This window comes from Theropithecus gelada, chromosome 6 (assembly GCF_003255815.1).
Source record: "Theropithecus gelada isolate Dixy chromosome 6, Tgel_1.0, whole genome shotgun sequence".
NCBI lineage: Eukaryota > Metazoa > Chordata > Mammalia > Primates > Cercopithecidae > Theropithecus > Theropithecus gelada.
Window position 1 is genome coordinate 99,277,226 of NC_037673.1, and position 20,852 is coordinate 99,298,077.

At 35.7% G+C, this 20,852-nt stretch overlaps 1 protein-coding gene across 1 annotated transcript; it reads right to left on the bottom strand.

Moving 5' to 3' along the window:
- Positions 1-364: 364 nt before the first annotated feature.
- Positions 365-14,304, bottom strand: NUDT12 (nudix hydrolase 12). The gene is made up of 7 exons (XM_025389450.1): positions 14,177-14,304; positions 11,539-11,750; positions 10,381-10,970; positions 7,427-7,594; positions 6,242-6,355; positions 3,744-3,943; positions 365-2,493 (listed from the first exon to the last, which is right to left on the bottom strand). The coding sequence occupies exons 2-7, from the start codon at positions 11,742-11,744 to the stop codon at positions 2,383-2,385; spliced, it is 1,389 nt and encodes a 462-aa protein (XP_025245235.1). The 5' UTR covers positions 11,745-11,750; positions 14,177-14,304; the 3' UTR covers positions 365-2,382.
- Positions 14,305-20,852: the final 6,548 nt, after the last annotated feature.

Below are 20,852 nucleotides of genomic sequence, written 5' to 3' on the forward strand. Positions count from 1 at the left end.
TGAAAGATGTAGGCTTCTAACTCTTCATGTTCCATCAACATGTGAAAATGTCAAAATCCAACAATTAGCAATATTAGACAAGTAATAAAAATAATACCAGATACATTGCTTTAAACCTGAAGAGCAAAAACTATTGACTTTATATATGTATGTATGTATATGTAAGTCTGTTTGTATTTGACCCCAAACTATATTTTAAGATTCAAATGAAAGTTTTAAGTCTCCCAAACACAGACACTTTAAAAAGGCTTCTGCATTCTTTGTACACGTCATCAATTCGAAACAGGTTAAGAACTGAAATCAGGCTTTACTCATTTTTCAAGAGACTTGTCAAAACATGTTACACACACACAAAACAAAATCAATTTTAAAAATTTATTATGACATTCATTTCCAGTAGAATACATTCATGGCACTACCACGTCTACTATTCTTTTGAATTGGCCATTCCTTCTATTTACATAGCTTTTCACCTCTCAGAGGTTGGCAATTTAAAGTTGTTATTAAAACAATAATTTACTTTGATGTTGATTTTTCCCCAAGTAAGGATTAAATATCTAAAACAAAACGTATAACCACAATTGTTGATACTTTATATTCTACTTTCCTATCTTAACATTATGACAACCTGGAATTTTACAATGTAATCTTAGAATCGGTAAGTATTAAAAGTACATTTGGAGTAAAACTGAATTTCAAGACGCTCTGTTTCATAATAATCAAGGTACATTATTTTCCATATACTTATGTGGCTCGAATTTTATTATGTATCTAAACGTCCTGTGTCAGTTTTAATTTGGTTTAAATTCTTGATACCAATAAGCCTTCATCAATTCCTAAGAAAATCACAGCTCATTAGTAAAATGAAGTTTTATCTGACAAAGTTATCTATTATTTAAGTTAAATAAACATTAAGTATCTAAAATTTTAATTAACAATATTTTGTAAGTTAAATTTATTCTTATCATTCCTTCTTTTAAATCTGTCTATATATATTTTTAGTAATAGCTTCTAGTTCCTATTACAGGGAGAATCGTCCTCTGCATTATATAGTACAGACTGCTGTAATTAATTAGTTATGTAACTTTCACTAATTAAGTAAATTCACCTTTCACAATTTCTTTTTCCTTATCTATAAAATAAGGAAAGTTAATTTCATATATTATCCTTAAGGTCTCTTCTAGCTCTAGCATTCATTAGTAAAGATCCAAATTATACAAATTTTGATATTCATAAACTATAATAGCTATTAAATCAATTTCAAAATAGCCTTATAAAATGTGACTTTCTATGTTGCAAAATTGTGAACTATTATGTTTTGCTTTCTCGAGAATCTTACTGATTCAGCTCTAAAATATACTTATTTTATCAAGGCTTCTTAGAATATGTTGAAATAAGGTCAAAGCCAAGATATATTTGAGCATAATAAATATTATTGGTAACGATTATACGATTTTTTGCTAACGCAGATACATCACTCATCACGAAATGAAATAAAGCCAATGTTTTCAATTAAATATGTAAATCTGCCTGGGACTTATTTAATATCCGACCTTTCAGGAGAATTCCTTTCAAGTTTAATTTCAGTGCAAAACCAGAGAATCTTGATTTGTCTTAATAACAGCTTTATGTATAAGTGACATATAAGTAGATGTGTTAATTAATTTTAGGTTTAAAAGAGAGGTCCTAGATATAATAGTATGCTTTTCTCCTTCCAGGAGGGTGTGGTACTGAAATCTCTATTAGAGTTAATTATTAAATCTCTATTAGAGTTAATTATTAAAATAAGAAAATTCTTAACACTGGTCAAATTAGACAAGTGGCTACACTATAACACCTCCACTGCTAGAACAATGGAACCCCCAGGAAAGAGCAAGTGGAACTACAATGGGGAGATGAGCAAAAACCAGATACTGACAACTTAAAGATAACAAAAGGACTAAAAAATCAATACAAGCTAATACAAGCTAAAAATTCATTAAAATTTTTTGTTTCATTTCTCAGATCAAGAACTTTCTTCGTCATCAATTTAATGCTTATAAGAGGCACTGAAATTTACACACATTTCTAGAACATACTTCTTTCCAACACGATGTCTCTTATTAGAAAAATGGTTTTCTGAGATAAAACTGTGAAGAACAATGAAGAAAGAAAAAGTTCAGAGAAGGCTGACCCAGATTTAACATAATCTGAGGCAATATTGTAATTTGTAAAAATATGAATTTGTGATTAAGACAGAAGAACATTTTGAAAATATTTCCAAACCCAACATGATATTCTGTGTTGTGACACTGTCAAGAGTACTGAATAATCTCTAATATCACTTAAGGAATGAGTGTTATTAGAAATTATTAAGTAATACCCAAAGCTTAGTTCTTAGATTTAGAGATTGGGATTTATTCTAATCCAGTGTTTGATTAATTGATGTGCAATAGCTCGGCTTGGTGGCACAAAGAATGCCTGCTGCTTCCCTTTGGTCAGAACATCCAGGACCTAAAACACACCATAACAGAATGCATTAGGATTTCAAAGCTGTCATATTTAAATACTATTCCCATACTTACATAATTCAATTAAAATGTGATGAGTTTTACGGGGAATAACAGTAGAAAGTGACAACATCCATATTTACAGGCAAAGTTTTTTTTTTTTTTTTTGGAACAAGGTCTTGCACTCTGCCACTCAGACTGGAGTTGCAGTGGTACAATCATGGCTCACTGCAGCTTTGACCTCCTGGGCTCAGGCGATCCTCCTGCCTCAGCCTCCCAAGTAGCTGGTGCCATAGATGCACACCACCACACCTGGCTAACTTTTTAAAAATTATCTGTACAGACAGGGTCTCCCTATGTTGCCGAGGCTAGTCTCAAACTTCTGGGTTCAATCAAGCTTCCTGCCTTGGCCTCCCAAAGTGCTGAGATTACAGGTATAAGCCACCACGCCCAGCCTCAACATGCAAAATTTAGTACAGCATTTTTAACTCCTTCACTGAGTTAGTGATTCAATTTTTAAAATGTTCCAGAAAGACACATTCCCTTATGAAAAAATGACATCATGAAAAATTAAAATGTATGCTCCACACTTAATTTCTAAGTGAAGCCAACTTTTGAAACAGATTCTTTTTTATAAAATTCATAAGCAATAATCTAAATTCCATCTTTTTGGATTAAGCATAGAATAAAATTAATTTTATGCAGGCAAAGTCAGAAAGAATTTCAGGTCAGATGAGTAATCCATCTTTCAATATATTATTTAGGAATGGCATTTTAAAAAGTTATTTTAAGTGTATGTTTATTATACAGTTATGTCATTCTTGGCCTTAAGTACATTTTAAGATGAATAAAAACTTTCTGAAAATTTTAAGCACTTACTGATGTTTTCTGAGAGCCACTTGTTTTAATGATATAAACTAAAATATAAAAGGTTTGAGAATATTCCTGTTTCTCATCTAGGAATTAATGTTTAAGCCCACTGATAGGTACTATTAATGTGTAGGAATGGAATCTAAAATTCGAAATGGTACAGAATCATCTCTACTAGAAAAATCTCACAGAGTAAGTTAATATAGATCACATTAGTGAAACATACTCCTCTTGTATGGAATTACTAATTACCATGGAATCCATGCATAATGAGAGGGCCAAAGCCATCATTCAACTTGCTGAAAATATGCATCCTTGTTCTGTGCCCAAACCAATACAGTCAGGGAACAATCAATAGAAGAAGGAAATTAAATTGAACTTTACCTGTTCTCTAGTGAACCAGCGGGCATCCTCTATTTCATTCTTGTCAACTTTAATTTCTGTAGACACTGCCACAGCTAAGCAACCAATCATTAAGGAGGAAGGCATTGGCCATGGTTGACAAGAGACATACTGAACATGGCCAACTTTGACTCCACTTTCCTCTTCTACTTCTCTTCTAACAGCATCTTCTATTGTCTCTCCTAATGAAATGGAGCAAAAGAACAAGTTGCTGATGAACATGCCCTGGACATTTTGTGTCCTGAATCGTTCAAACATCTGGAAATCACTTTGGACAGAAACCCAATTCAAATAATCAGAAAGCAGAAGCCTAAAACTAGACTGTAATTGAAGAAAACATAAATTTTTAAAGTACATGACCACATATAGAATATGAAAATGCCAACAATAAACTTTTCATTTTTTTAAAGGTCCAAATTTGTCAGTTACATTTTAAAAATAATCATATCATCTAAAAATATCCAACACCTAATATTCGTTAAACACTATGCAAACACTTTATATCTGATCTCATTTATATATTGTCCACTAAATAGATATAAATTACATGATTTTTACAAATAGCTCTTTCACACTAAAATTTTCAAACTCTTTTTATTATGTTGTCAAACAATTATTGCAGGTAACTCTTTTCAGGTCATGAAAAGATTAAAAACTACATAAGATGAAATTTAATACTTTTTCTAAGCAATTGTTTTCCTCTAGATGACTGCTGACTCTGCCATGATAAAATAAAGTGATGCCTATAAATGTACTTTATATTTCTAATTTGTTGGATTTAAGAATTAGAATAGGCGATATCATTTCTAAGTAAAATCATTTTTAACTAAATCTGGAAGTTTAGAAACATTTTGCTAAATATTGCTGTATTTAGCAAGATATATTTTAAATATAGCTTTCTATTTCAAATAGATTGATAAATTTCCTACACGAAAATTAACAACTTACAATAATCAAAAGAACACATATAGTAAAAATATAATTATAGACTAGCATAAGATATTTGCAAAACTATAACAAAAGATTTGCATATGCTACATATTTAAGAATTCTTAAAATGAATAAAAAAGGATAAACAATGAAAACAAAATTAGGTAAAAGACAAACATCTAAAATTCAGAGAAATGAAAACTGAATGCCTAATACACATTTGAAAAAAGATGTTCCATCGGCAAGAAAATGAAAACGAAAACGCGATATAATTTCATTCACCCCTTAGAATGACAAACTTAAAAGTCTGAAAATCCTAACTTGGTGAAGATGTGGAATAATGGAACATTTCATGTTCTGCTGGAGGAAGTATAAATTGGCAGAAACACTTCAGAGACAACTTGGCAATATATAGAAAAGGGTAAGATGCTCGTATCACATAAGCTGGTGGTGCTACTCTATGTATACAATCTAGATAACTCTTGCAAGTGTGCACAAGTATAAAAATATTAATTGCAGTGTTGTTTGTAATAAGAACTTTAAATGTCCAATCAGCAGAAGGGATAAATAATGGAATATTCATGAATGGATTACTACCCAGCAGTTAAGACAATGACAATGACCTAGAACTACTAAAGACAGTATAGGGATTTGCAGCAAGAACTCAGAAGCCAACATGCCCAGGTTTAAATCCCTTCCCTATCACTTATTCGCTGTTTGAACTTGAGCAAATTATTTCGTCCCTATGCCTTAGTGCCCCTATCTGCAAAATCACTGTAATAGTGTATTTTATAAGGTTGTATGAAGATCATACTATATATATATATATGTAAAACACAGCCTGATACTGTTTTATATATATGATATGATCCTTCTCCAGAACACAGGCTGATACTGTATGTTTACTATTATCTAGTAATGCAAATATTGGAAACTGAAATTGAGATAAAACATTTATTACTTAGACATATTCACTCCACAAACATTTACTGACCTACTACATGTGCTATAGGCATGTGCTATGAGGGTTTCATACATAGTAGTGGATAAAATAAAGTCCCTGTGCTAATGAAACTTATATTCTTGAGACAGCAGATAATAAATTAATAAGTGCATACATAGTATATTAGGTGATGATGAGTGCCCTAGGGAAAAATCAGGCAGGATGATAGGGATTGTGAATGCAGGGTATGGGGGCTAACTAATGTATCTGGGGCAATTAAGTAAGGCCTCTTCGAAAAGGTGACAGTTGAGTCTAGTACAGAAGGAAATGAGGTGGAACCTAGACACCTGGGTCAAGAGCGACATATCAAAGAGCAAATACTGAATTTTTAACAAAGCAGATCCAATTACTAGGAAAAGCAATTTATGTAATTCTCATATAAAACATGAGAATTACATGTTTAAACTATTATTGAAATTGTATCATGTTTAAAAAACTTTAAAATAACCCAGTTTTATAACATAATTTATCAGAGATTATTAAATGTTATCTAAACTTTGTATTTTGAAATCATAAGTTAAATAGAAATTATTAAGAAAAGGCTTACCAGGCTCAATAAATCCAGCAAGGCAAGTAAACATGCCTGGGGGAAATCTTTTCTGCCTGCCTAAAAGACATCTGGTCCCATCTGGATGAATAACTTGCATGATTACTACTGGATCTGTTAAAAAAAAAATCATATATATGAATGGCAGGAAAAACGAATTTAGATTCATGTGCAAACACTGTCTGATAGGATAAAATAAAGGTGTATCTCCTATAGGGATAGAACCCTTGTCTGGTTGTAAGAGATTGCTTCTTTCTGCCCTAATGTAGCTGACAACAGAATATCTCAGCGAAATTGTACAGAATAGTGTCAATAAGCTAGCAGAAGACCATTTTTGTCCTTCTTCCCCCAATCTTAACAGCAACATTTATTCTGTACTTATGGATGTTAGGTGTATTGTTATTTTAATGAGAAAAACTCTGAGTAGGTAATACATGCAAATAAGGAAAATTCAAATTTTACCACTGTAAATAATTTCCCTCTCCCATCCTAACCCTTAACAAAATGTTTTTAAAAGCTAATATGGTTCTATGATTAGATTTAAGTCGTTAAATAAAATTTAAATAACAGTTCATGTCTCTAGAAGTTACTAATTCAGCAAATTCTTCTCACTATATCATGACTAAGAACTAGGAATTAAATGTAAAAGGTTCTTGAGCAACAAAAACAGATGTCACTAGGCCATGTTATTTTTCTCCCCAGAAGCCTCCTCAGGTGTTGCTGAGCCTACCTATCATTTTTTCACACAGTTTTAAAGGTCTGGGTTATCAGATTTCCAAACTTACAGCAGACTCAAAGCAGCAATTAGAAGAGAGAATACAGGCAGACATTAACAGTAGTGAAAAGCTAGGGCCAGGCTGTACTGCTATGGTAATGCCTCAAACAGGCAAGAAATTGTTGGGGCTTTTTCTCCATTAAGTGGAGCCACACTGGTTGACTTTTGAAATCATGTATCATAACATATCAGGTTCATAGTGAGTAACCCAAAGTTAAGAAATGGCTATTGAATGTACCATGTTTTTTACTTAATCATGAAAGTATGTTACACTTTAACACTTACATTCTTAATGGTTAGACATGTTTTCCATAAAAAGGAAAACTTTTTAGCTCCTCACAAATTTTCTCTTTCCAGAATATCCTATTCCCCAAGATCCAGGTGGCGGAGATATAAAATAAAGGGCTTACCAACTCTTGGGTATGATGTATTATGAACGCCATTGAGACTAGGACAGTCTTCTTTTAAACATACTCTCTTATATCCACCTTCTTCAATTTTAGTTCCATTTCCACAGGTTGGGCAAAACTTATATCGACTATGCCAGGCAAGAACAGATCTTGCTTGAGCTACAACCCCTTCAAAAAAAAAAAAAGCATAAAAATTTTAATTCTGTGACAAATTAAAATCAATATATAAGTAAAATATTCTCAAGTTACAATAAGAATAGCTATGTGATCAGGTATATTAGTGTTTCTATTTTTATAACGTGTATTTTTCTTTTAAAGTAAAAGATTTAATTTTCTGGATGACAAAAATTAGATTCAAGTTTAGTTTGAATAAAATATAACTCTCATATAAGATAGAAGTACTAACATCTATCTTACATCATACATTAGATCAGGCTTTTAGTGTAGGTGATTTTAAAAGTTGGGGTATTCATGATTCTAGTGTAGAGTAAGTTTACAAACAGTGATTTTACAATAGTGATTTTAATAAAAATATACCACAAAAGCAGTTCTTGAGATTTGTACTCTAAAGGAAATATTACTAGGAAACCGTAGGAGGCTATCACCGCTCTCTTGGTGACTATGCCACTGATGGTCGACGCTGTGTGGAACAGAACCTGTTTTCAACTGGAGACTGCATGTACACAGTATAAAACACACTGCATTTACTATGTTCATGGTTAACTTTGTTTACCAAAAAATGCCTAATAGGATAAATCTTAAAATATACACCCTTTAGCTATACGTTTTACTCTGGTAGTTCAAAAAAGAATTAATACGACCTGGCCAGAAATATTACAGTTGAGGCAATAAGACTAGAAATGCTATATTTTAAATGCTTGACAAAGTCACCTCCCTAAAATACATTATTTGGTCTACAGATTTTTGAAATGAACAAAATAATAATTAAAATTCTAACATCGTTTAAACTGGGAAAAATAAACATAAAACAGTTGTAATGAACAGACGACGTTACATTTTTGCCTGCTACCTAACCTTATAATATGTAACATGCTAGGGTATTTACATTATTTCAGAATCATCACAAAAAGAAAAGCTAACATTTATTGAGTACTTACAATGTTCCAAGCATCATGCAAGGAATATTTATAGATTATCCTATGTTTAGAGCAACCCTAAAGAAGATAGGTACTATTATTGTTTTCTGTAGGAGTAAACTGAGTCACAGAAAAGTTAAGTCTGTATAAAGTTATAGAGCAAGTGAGTTAAAAGGCCTCAGTTTTCCTACAAGGGAAAAAAGCAAGCAAGTAGCTCATTTATCATATCTTTTTTATCTTAAAGTGATATATACATGTCTAAAGAAAGTAAATTTTCTTTAAAAAGCTTGATGATTTCTGCACAGGTGTGGAGAATAAAACATACCACATCACACTTTGAGACAGAGATATTTAAGCAGTCTCTGGCAGGACCTCTATCACCTAAGGGAATGTGGTCACTGACAAGTGACCTCTTCCTAACTTCCCATTAACTTATCAATCTACCATAATCTGGCTTCCGTTCCTTTCCCTCCACTGACATTTCTCTTGTCAAGTTCATCAATAGCTTTATATTACCAAAGACAAAGATTCTAAACAAAACAAAACAAAACAAAACAAAACAAAAAAAACCCCCACAAAACTTTGCCTTCATCTTACTCAAGTTCATAACAGCATTCAATACATTTGACCACTCCCTCCTGGAAATACTCTGCTGTCTTGGTTTCCCTGAGGCCTCTTGGTCTCTTCCTACCTCATGGCCGCACTGTTTCCAACTCCTTTGATGGCTCTCCTGCTTGCAGCTTACCTTTAAATTTAGGGGGATTCAGGGCTTACTCTGAGAGTTTTTCTTGCTTCCTCTCAACTCTCCAAGTAATCTCAGTAGTTTTTTTGGGATTTAAGTATTTTTGTGTTGATGACTGCCATATGGGTATTTCCAGTTCAGACATCTGATTCTAATGTCCATTTCTAAAACTTAGTATGCCCAAAAGTAAACTCTTGATTTATTTACTCCAAGTCTATCCTGCTTTCCTTGCTCTACTCATCATATTATTGAGAAATGGTATCACTATATACCAAATTATTAAAGTCTCTAGCCTAGCAGTCATTCTTAATCTTTTCCTTCATTATTATATATCCCATATCCAATTCAATAGCAAAGACCATTGATTTTATCTCCAAAATTTATCTTCCATATACCCTCTTTCCTCCATTTCTACTATCAGTACCTTAATTCATGCCATATTACCACCATCTCTCACTTATAAGGGTCTCAACCTACAGATCAAGCCCTATCCATTCTACCTCGAGAATATCTCAAATTCTCCCTTTGTCTCCATCTCCACTGCCTCCATTCTAACTCAAGCCATTGCAATCTCTTACTTGGGCAATTGTAATACTCAATTACCTCTTAACAAGACTCCCAACTTTCACACTTACTTACATGTGTGCAATTTATGCTCTATGATGTAGTCAGTGTGCAGTGCAGTGTTTTGTTTTAAAAAAAAAATTTTAAATACAGGTTAGGTTACATTTAAATGGACTTTAGAATCAAACTCTGATTTCTTACCATGCCATAAAAAGCGCCAGCAACAGAATACAAAACAAATCAAAACAGTCAAGGTCTTTGCCATCATGTTCTGTGTGTAGCAGGAACTCAAGAATTATTCACTGAGGAATCAAATGAGATCATCATGCACCAGTGTTAATTCTCAGGAAATCAGTCTGGGCTGATTAGAACTACTAACTGCCCAGGAGAGTAGTCCCCTACGGTGAGAACTTTAGGAGGTTTCTGATGATGACAGTCTAATTTCACTGCTTATTGGAAAAAAAGTGGCCCTGGAAAGTGCAAATACATACAATTCCAACTCAATTCTAAAAACCAGATTTTACCAACAAAAAGCAGCATGCATTTCTTACCAGCTTCTTTTTCTTTCAATTGCAGAAGGGCTGGCATAGGAGGATGAAGAAAGTAACAATTTTCATGTCTTTGCTTGAATTCTTCAGCAGCAATAGGATCTATACCTAGAGCAAACCAGGCAACCAATCCATCTTCCTCCTCTCTCGGGACTTCACCAGCATAATTAAGTAGCTTGTCTTTCATTTCAAGTTCCACTCCAAGAAAAATCAAGGTGATCTTCTCAGGCTGGGCCAAATAATCCTTTATATCTTTGTAGTTCAGCTGACAAAGCCTAACTTCTGGTTGTTGGAAACTTTCTTTATTGCCACCTAGAGTAACCAAGGGATTTAAATCTGAGAAAAGAATAAAAACTGTGGCTGGATGGCTTTCTTTAGCTAGTAGCCAGTCAGAATTATTCCTCTTTTCACTTTTCCGGTCCAGTAGTGTTTTGCTAAAATAATTTTCACATTCTTCCACTTCATTACTTAGGAACCAAGGCTTCTTCCCACCTTTAGCAGTAGCTAGTAAATTAGCTATATGCTTATAACCCCAAAATACAGCAATATCCAGTGCAGTCTGCCTTGATTTATTGACAATTGATCTGTCACACCTACAGATGGAAGAAAAAATGGGGAGAAAAAGTAAAATAGGAAGTAAACACTTTCTCCTGTATTTGTTTCAATAAAATATTTCCAGATGCACATTCAAGTCCTTCTTTTTAATGATTACATAGATTTTTTTTCTTGTGTTACATAGTTTACTATTGGGAAGGTTAGAACAATAATCATAAATGACAAAAAGAGACAGTGGATACTTACACTTTCTGGATAATTACTCACAAAATAAAACAGCATTAAGTTTTATGTACTATAAAGAGATACCAAAATTCTACAAGAAGTCCTTGGTAGTCATAGTGAGATTTGCATTTTCTATTTGGGAGAAAAATTTATTATTAGACTTCTCATAAATTTGCTTTGCTATAAAGTAATAATTTCTCAATGAAAAGGTTACAAAGTTTTAAGTTAGAAAAATTGTGCTACATGTTTACATAAATTAGCCAATGAGTTATTTAGTAGTTCAACAATATAAATATGGAAACAAGCAAAATTTAAAAGTAAATATGTAACAAAGAAATTAAACCACAAACCCTTTCAGGTGGTACAGCCTAAAATGTTTACCCTTTCTCAAGCAGAAATTGGACAATCTCTGGGTGCCCATTCCTTGCTGCATACATTAAAGCAGTCCAGCCATTTTCAGAAGTTTCATTGAGAAGAGATGGAGAATGACTGAGTATTCCTGTTAACTTAGCAATATCTCCTTCAGCAGCTGAACAGTGAAACTGGGTAACTATTTCTTGCTTTGGACTTCTTTTTACAGAAGACATTTCTTCCTTAAAAGAAGGAAAATAGGGGGAAAAAGCTTATTTGCAACTGCTTTTTTGTCAATGAATGATATTGTTAGAATAGCAGCAATGGTTTCCAAGGCAATATACTCTTCAAAAGGCAATCAGTAAACAGCATACATTTCAATTTCAAAATGTTATCAGTTTAGAATTACAAATACAATGAAATTTATATGCTCATGGGAGTTATACAAAATAATGTATAAAGAGCTTTGATAGCACAGACGAGGGGGCCATATCCTTGGGAGGGGGAACCAGGTAACATATTACATAAGGATGAGGTATTTAGGGTACACCAGAGGGGACTTCATGATGAGGTGGGGACATGATAGGGAGAACATTAAAATAGATGGAAGTAAAGGCAGAGATTTTCTAAGTTTCACATGAAAACAGTTTATTGTTTGACCTTGCACAATTAATTCTGTAATCCATCTAGGATCTATTTTTGTTCATGGAGTGAGGTAGGGGTCAAGACAGTTTTTTACCCAAGGCATAATCCAGATGACTCGGCATTATTCTTGAAATTTCCATCTTTGTTGTACTGTACTGAGACAAATATTGTCACAAATCAGATGACCCTATGTTTTTGGTTCTATTTGGACAGTTCTGTTGATCACTTTGTTGTCCTTGAATCAGAGCAGCTTTTAAAACTCATTAACTTTATCTGCTTTGTCCCTCTTTTCAGTGGTGGAAAACCCCCCGAAATAACTGCCCCACACATCTTAAACATTGCCTAATCATGGACTGCAGATAGTAGAGCACAAACTGAGCTTTTTTTTTTTTCTTTTTTGGTGGGGGGGATGGTGAAAATGGTTAATGATTCAACTGTCTGTGAATTTCTCAAAGTATTTTTTTAAGGTATAATTTTTCTTTCTATGAAATGCTATTAAGAAAAGATTTGGGATTCTAACTACATTTCTATTATTCTAAGCAGTAAGATTTTTAAGCTGAAAAGACAGAAATGTTATAGCCCATAGTTTTTGACAGCTGCTGTCTCCTGGGTTCTGAAAGGGCAATCTGGCTGATGAATTGCATAGCAGGAATAGTATGAACAAAATTTAGGGAAAACAAGGAGTAAAGATTAATTTTATTTTAGAGCTGTTCACCTTTCCTATTTGAGTCTTTCTGCTACTTATAAATAGGTTAAAACAGCTCAGAGTCATGGAAACACTTGGATAAAACCTAATAATGGAACTCTGTTTAGAAATTAAATTACCAGAAGTAATATCTACATGAGAGAATAATTGACTTACTCTAGAATTTACTTCGCTAGAATTTATTCCTTTCATATTGAAATTTCTAAATACTTTAAAAATATTATGCATAACAAAAGCTTTAACTTTTCAGGACTTTATTTTGAAGCACTGCCGTACAGCTCCTGTACTGATCTACCTTCAAATTGTCTTTCTCTTAAATTTATTTTCCAAAAATCCATATTATAGTTTTTTCAGCTAGGTTTAGTTTGAATAATATTTCAGTGTCTCATGTTCCAGGGTCACGGTCACTCCTTCACATTCTCACAGGCTGCGCTAGGTGACTGCAAAATTGTCCTTCAAAAGTACAGTGTCATTCACTACCTCCAGGGCAATGCTTATGCATATGCTATTCTGTGGAGATAGGAAGTCGAAAGTGTACACTTTTCCCTCTTGCTTTCTCAGCAGAAAAGCCATCTAGAGACAGTACCATTATTCATTCCAGAGAAGCACATAAATTCTAACACCCAATTCTACTGTTTGATTTACTTTTTCAATTCTCATTGGCAGGTTATAGAAGGTAAGGATTTGAAGGCAGAATAAAGTGCTGCCCTTGTTTTCCAAGCTCAAGGACTATTCCGAGAAATAATTTAAAAGAATATTAGATTTAAAGGGACATAAATTTTTAACAAACCACATCCACTTTTACTGACGTGTAACCCGGGGCCCATGACTTGCGCATGCTCTCGTAGACCGAGTGGGACAGGACAGGACCTCAAATATCGCTCTGTCACTGAAGTCACTGACCATCAATTAACGAATTTCATCCACTCCCTGGGCACTCAAGACCAATTAAGCGCCACCTGTGCACGGTCTCGGAAAATGGTAACACGCCTTGAGATATTTTACTTTCTTGCCACTACTGTTAGGTTCCTTCTTTCGAGGTGAAATCACTCCCTAAGTAGCGCTTCCTTTTCCCCATCTCAGCTAGGGCAGGAAACTCCACTAACCTCAGGACCACCTGCGCCTCCGCCCTGTCCCGAGAGTCCCTGCAAATGCGTCTGTGGTTCCTGCGCCTGCGCCCACCAACCCACTACGAGGCTGCGCCACACTACCCAGCAGGGCCACTCAGAGCAGCGCGGGAACCAAAGAGCCCAGGGAACTGGTCACTGTCCCCAGAGGGGACACTGAGACGACTAACTCGCCACTGCTTCTACTAACCCAAAGGTGACCACAGTAGAGGTGACCAGAATGCAGTCGAAGGATTGGGATATCGCAGTCGAAGGATTGGGATATCCCACTCGCTTTTCCTGGCGCCGGATGCAGCCTTCTCGACTTCCTGTGGCGATCCGAGGTCTTCCCGTGGCTTTATGGGAGTTGTAGTTTGAAGCCCACAGGTTGTGCGCAACCGGAGAAGGGGCGGAGATTGCGGGGGTAGGTGTTTGGGAGCCCGCGCGGGAGAGATTGAGGTTTAAAGGATTGGCGCTGAGTGAAGGTCTGAAAATTCTTTTCCTGAGACTGTGATGTATAGATAGAACGTGGTGCAGGAGATCGGAAAACCGTAGGCCTGAGGAAGCAATTATAAATTTCTCAGCGTCTGGCACTCAGCTCCCAGCCCTCTCTCCAATACAGTCCGGTGCAATTAAGTGCTCAAAGCATTCTTTTCTGTTAAATAATCTTGGAATATTGCCTATACCAAGTCAGTCTTAAAAGAGATATTTGGCCTCTGTAACACCTTAATCAATCACCCCGTGTGAAAACTGGTATCATGTACTGACGCGTAACTCATTCATAGTCCTTTAAAAAGTATGTATCAAGCGCCCACAACACCTTCTTGGATTGTGAGGTTTACATAGGATAATACAAACAAAGCTCTTAGGATGTTGTGAAGTGCAGAGCGGGCACCCACAACAAAATTATTGTCATTATTTATTATTTCAGTTCCTGTGCTTTTATGCTCCAAAACCTACAGAAGTTATGAGTCCGAGATTACAAAAGTAGGTGTTGGCGGTCTTCTAACTTCCAGACCGGGCTTTTTCCTTTGCTAAACTCTCCTTGGTTATCAGCAACAGCTACAGGGGTCTCTTACAATTTATCATTGTTTCCCACCCAGAGTTTACCCTTGGAAGCTCCTTCTCACAGTGAAGCTGCTTTTCTTTTCTTTCTTTCTTTTTTCTTTTTCTTTTTCTTTTTTCTTTTTTTTTTCTTTTTTTTTTTTTGAGACAGGGTCTTCCTCTGTCACCTGGGCTGGAGTGTAGTGGTGCGATCTTGGCTCACTGCAACCTCCGCCTCCCGGCGGTTCAAGTGATTCTCCTGCCTCAGCCTCCCAAGTAGCTGGGATTACAGGCCTGCGCCACCAGGCCCAGCTAATTTTTGTATTTTTATTAGAGACGGGGTTTTGCCACGTTGGCCACGCTGGCCTCAAACTTCTGACCTCAAAGTGATCCATCCACTTCGACCTCCCAAAGTGCTGGGATTACAGGCGTGAGCCACCCGGCTGCCCTATGCTTCTTTATGTGACTAGCTGTCTTCAATCTTTAATAATTTCAGTGACTAGACTGGTGGTCCGAAAGGATTAGTCACTTCACTCGGAGTACCCAGTCTTTGCATTCAAACACATGTTAGGTTAGTATAGTGAACTCTCGTGTATTCATGATCCAGAATCGACAATTATTAATATATAGTTCTCCCAGTTCTTAGGATTGTTTTGAAGTAAATTCCAGACCCCATATTGTTTTGATGACAAATATTTAAGAATAAACTTTTTGGAAATATGAATTATATCTAAAATACAAGGGCTTTGAAAAGCAACACAACTTCAATATCCCTAGTATTACAAATTTAACAATAATTCTGTAATAACATAAAAGAAACATTCAATGTCAAATTTACTTACTTGCCTCAGAAATTTTTTGTTTTCCAGTTGATTCATCTAAACAAAGTCTCCACATCACATTTGATTTTTAAAAATCGATGGACTCCTTCCTCTTCCCCTTTTTTTCTGGCAGTTTATTTGCTGAAGAGTAATGATCATTTGTTCTATAGAATTTTCCACATTCTGAATTTTGCATATTATATTCCTGTGGTGTCCTTTCCCCCTGTATTTCTTGCAAACTGGTAGTTAATAGAATACTCAGATTAAAGTTTGATTTTTTTTTTCACAAAAGACTTTTTAGGTGTTATAGTTTGTATTGAATTACTTCAAGAGGCTTACAATTTCTGGTTGTCTGTCTTTTTTTAATGTTATACTTGATCATTGGGTTCAGATGTCATCCTGATAACATTTATGATAAATAATATAAATATTATAAAAATATAAAATATGGCACATATTTATGAGAAATATATGACATTGATATATAATTATGATAAATATAATTATATTATTAAATACTAAATTTCTGATAAATATATTTATTATAAATATCATAAAGTTTTCCATCAACTTTTCAGCTAAGTTTTAGCAGTCATTCATGATTATTGCCTACATCCATCATTTTGTTATGAGTTGCAAATAGTGATATTCTCATTTGATATTCACTCTACATTTACTAACGAATTATTTTAAAATAAAGAACTTCATCTAATTAAATATGCAGTTTATACGGAAAGATAGGATAAATGTGTAATTTTCACCATTATTTCCTAATCTTCAGAATAATTAGTTAGTTCCCTAATATCCTTCAGGTTTTTATGTATACAAACATGCCTTGTTTTATTGCACTTTGCTTTACTGCACTTCACAGATAGTGCATTTTTTACAAATTGGAGGTTTATGACAACCTTATGGCAAGCAAGTCTATAGATGTCACTTTTCCAACAACGTGTTCATTTTGTGTGTCTATCACATTTTGTAATTCTTGCAATATTTCACACTTCTTCATTATTATATCTGTTATGGTGATCTGTGATCAGTAATCTTTGATGTTCCTATTGTAATTGTTTAGGATTGCCACAATCTGCACCCATATAAGTTGGCAAACTTAATACATGTTGTGTGTGTTCTCACTGCTCCATCCACTGGCTATTCTTGTCTCTCTCCCTCTCCTCAGGCCTCCCTATTCCCTGAGACACAACAATATTGAAACTAGGCCAATTAGTAACCCTGCAGCGGCCCCTAAGTGTTCAAGTGAAAGGAAGACTCACACATCTCTCACACACTTTAAATCAAAAGCTGGAAATTATTAAGCTTAGTGAGAAAGGCCTGTCAAAAGATAAGACAGGCCAAAAGCAAAGCCCCTTGCACCAAAGAGTCAGCCAAGTTGTGAAGGCAAAGGAAAAGTTCTTGAAGGAAATTAAAAGTACTACTCCAGTGAACACATGAATGGTAAGAAAGTAAAACAGCTTTATTGCTGACATGGAGAAGGTTTTAGTGGTCTGGGTGGAAGATTAAACCAGACATAATATCTCTTTAAGCCAAAGCTTCATCCAGAGCAAAGTCCTAACTCTCTTCAGTTCTGTGAAGGTCAAGAGAGGTGAGGAAACTGCAGAAGAGAAGTTGGCATCTAGCAGAAGTTGGTTCATGAGGTTTAAGGAAAAAAGCCTTCTTCATAACATAAAAGTGCAAGTTGAAGCAGCAAGTGGTGATGGAGACACTGCAACAAGTTATCCAGAAGATCTAGCTAAGAGAATTGACAAAGACAACTAAACTAAACAGCAGACTTTGTAGAAAAAACAGCCTTCTGTTGGAAGAAGATGCCACCCAGGACTTTCATATCAAGAGGTAACAAATCAATGCTTGGCTTCAAAACTTCAAAAAACAGGCAGACTCACTTATTAGGGATTAATGCAACTGGTGACTTGAAGTTGAAGCTAATACTCACTTACAATTTTAAAAATCCTAGGGCCCTTAAGAATTATGCTAAATCTACCCTGCCTGTGTGCTCTAAATGGAACAAAAAAGCCTGAATGATAGCACATTTGTTTACAGCATGGTTTACTGAATAAGCCTACCGTGGACCCCTACTGCTCAGAAGAAAAGATTCCTTTCGGGGCCAGGCGTGGTGGCTCACGCCTGTAATCCTAGCACTTTGGGAGACTGAGGCGGGTGCATCACAAGGTCAGGAGATCGAGACTATCCTGGCTAACATGGTGAAAACCCATCTCTATTAAAAACTACAAAAAATTCACTGGGCATGGTGGCGGGCCCCTGTAGTCCCAGCTACTCGGGAGGCTGAGGCAGGAGAATGGCACGAACCCGGGAGGTGGAGCTTGCAGTGAGCCAAGATTGCACCACTGCACTCCAGCCTGGGTGACAGAGTGAAACTCCATCTCAAAAAAAAGAGAAAAGATTTCTTTCAAAATATTACTGTTAATTGACAATGTACCTGGTAACTGTCACTCAGGAGCTCTGGGGAGATATACAAGGAAATTAATGTTGTTTTCATACTTGCTGGCACAACATTCTGCAGCCCACAAATGAAGGAGTACTTTTTACTTTCAAGTCTTGTTATTAAAGAAATACATTTTGTAAGACAATGGCTGTCATATGGAGGGATTCCTCTGGTGGATCTGGGCAAAGCAAATTGAAAACCTTGTGGAAATGATTCACCATTCCAGACATCATTACAAACATTTGTGATTCGGGCCGTGTGCCATGGCTCACACCTGTAATCCCAGCACTTTGGGAGGCTGAGGTGGGTGGATCACCTAAGGTCAGTCGTTCAAGACCAGACTGGCCAATATGGTGAAACCCCACCTCTACGAAAATTACAAAAACTAGTCAGGTGTGATGACGGGTGCCTATAATCCCATCTATTAGGGAGGCTGAGGCAGGAGAATCGCTTGAACCCAGGAGGCGGGAGTTGCAGTGAGCTGATACTGTGCCATTGCACTCCAGCCTGGGCAATAAGAGCAAAACTCTGTCTCAAAAAAAAAGAAAAAAAAAAAAATCGTGATTTGTAGAGGAGATCAAGCTATCAACATGAACAGGAGTTTGGAAGACATTGGTTCCAACCCTAATGGATGACTTTGAGTGGTTCAAGACTTCAGTGGAAGAAGTAACTGCAGATGCAGTGGTACTAGCAAGGTAATCCAGATTAGAAGTGGAGCCTGAAGATGTGTCTGAATTGCTGCAATCTCATGATAAAATTTGAACGAATAAGGAGTTGCTTCTTATGGATGAGCAAATAAAGTGGTTTCTTGAGATAGAACCTACTCCTGGTGAAGATGCTGTGAACATTATGGAAATGACAACAAAGGATTTGGAATATTACATCAATTCAATTGATAAAGTAGTGGCAGGGTTTGAGAAAATGGATTGCAATTTTGAAGACGTTCTACTGTGGGTAAAATACTATCAAGCAGCATCACGTACTATAGAGACACTTTCTGTAAAAAGAAGAGTCAATGATGTGGCAAACTTTATTGTGTTTTATTTTAAGAAATTGCCACAGCCACCCCAGCCTTCAGCAGATCAGTCAGCAGCCACCAACATTGAGGCCAGACCCTCTACTAGCAAAAAGATCATGACTTACTGAAGGCTCTGATGATCATTCGTATTTTTTAGCAATAAAGTATTTTTAATTGTTATGTACATTTTATTTAGACATAATGCTATTCCACACAATAGACTACAGAATAGTATCAACGTAACTTTTCTATGCACTGGGAAACCAAAAAAATCTTATGGACATCACTTGACTATGATATTTGCTTTATCGTGGTGATCTGGAACCAAACCCGAACTATCTCTAAGATATACTAGGTTGGGCGTGGTGGCTCACGCCTCTAATCCTAGCACTTTGGGAGGCCAAGGCGGGTGGATCACGAGGTCAAGAGATCGAGACCTTCCTGGCCAACATGGTGAAACCCCATCTCTACGAAAAATACAAAAATTAGCTGGAGGCTGGGGCAGGAGAATCTCTTGAACCCAAGAGGTGGAGGTTGCAGTGAACCAAGGTTGCACCACTGCACTCCAGCCTGACGACAGAGTGAGACTCTGTCTCAGGCGGGGGAAAAAAGAGATATGCTGGTATTTATGAACACATGGATGTTAACATTTTTAATGTATTTCAGGTCATTTAAGGCATTATTATTTTAAAATATTTATATATTTATTACTTTGATCCTTGAATTTTTTCTTACTTGACCAGTGGGAACCCCCTCAAGTGGGCTTCTGAGTTTTTTGGACCAGACCCCTGCAGTGTTTGATAGCTTACTTCCTTTCTGGTATGACAAAATGTTTTAGGCTAATCTTGTAAATATTTTGCTCCAGACTTGGAGTCAGCCATTTCTCCAAAGAGCCTTGGTTCCTTCTAGTGAGAAATGGTATTTAGATATGACAGTCTTTATACTTGTGGTGCTCATTGCTGATGGGTTACTATCTCTCTGGATGTAATTTTCTCTCAGGGAAATTGAACAGTTACAAATCTTTTCTGATAAGATTTCACATTCAAAGGACAATATGGTCTAATATCCATAAATGTTAATAAAATAAAATAATGTTTTCATTTTATTACATTTCCATTTAGAAACTTAAGGCTCCTCAATGTGTACAAGAAAGAATTAAAACTCTAGCTTTGGATATTCTCCTTAATATGGACCCAACATATTTTTAGTAATATTTTTCCCCAGAATTTCCTATATAAAACCTTTCTGATCCAGACAAATTGGCCTATACATTGCACTGACCTGGGATATCTCTTGCCCTTTTCTACCTCACTGCTTGTGCTCATGCCACTTTTCCTACCTTTAATGCTTTCCTTTTTCCAAATCTTACCCACTTCTTAAAGCCCAAGTCAAGTATCTCTTAACTGGATCTTCATTACTGTCCATAGACTTATAGATTTCCCAGTATTATCTCCTTGCTTTTACCACTTCATTGTATGCTGGCCCTTCTTCCAAATGCCAGCATCTACATTTCTTAGCCTGAGGGTTTTTTCTTTTCACAAAAGAA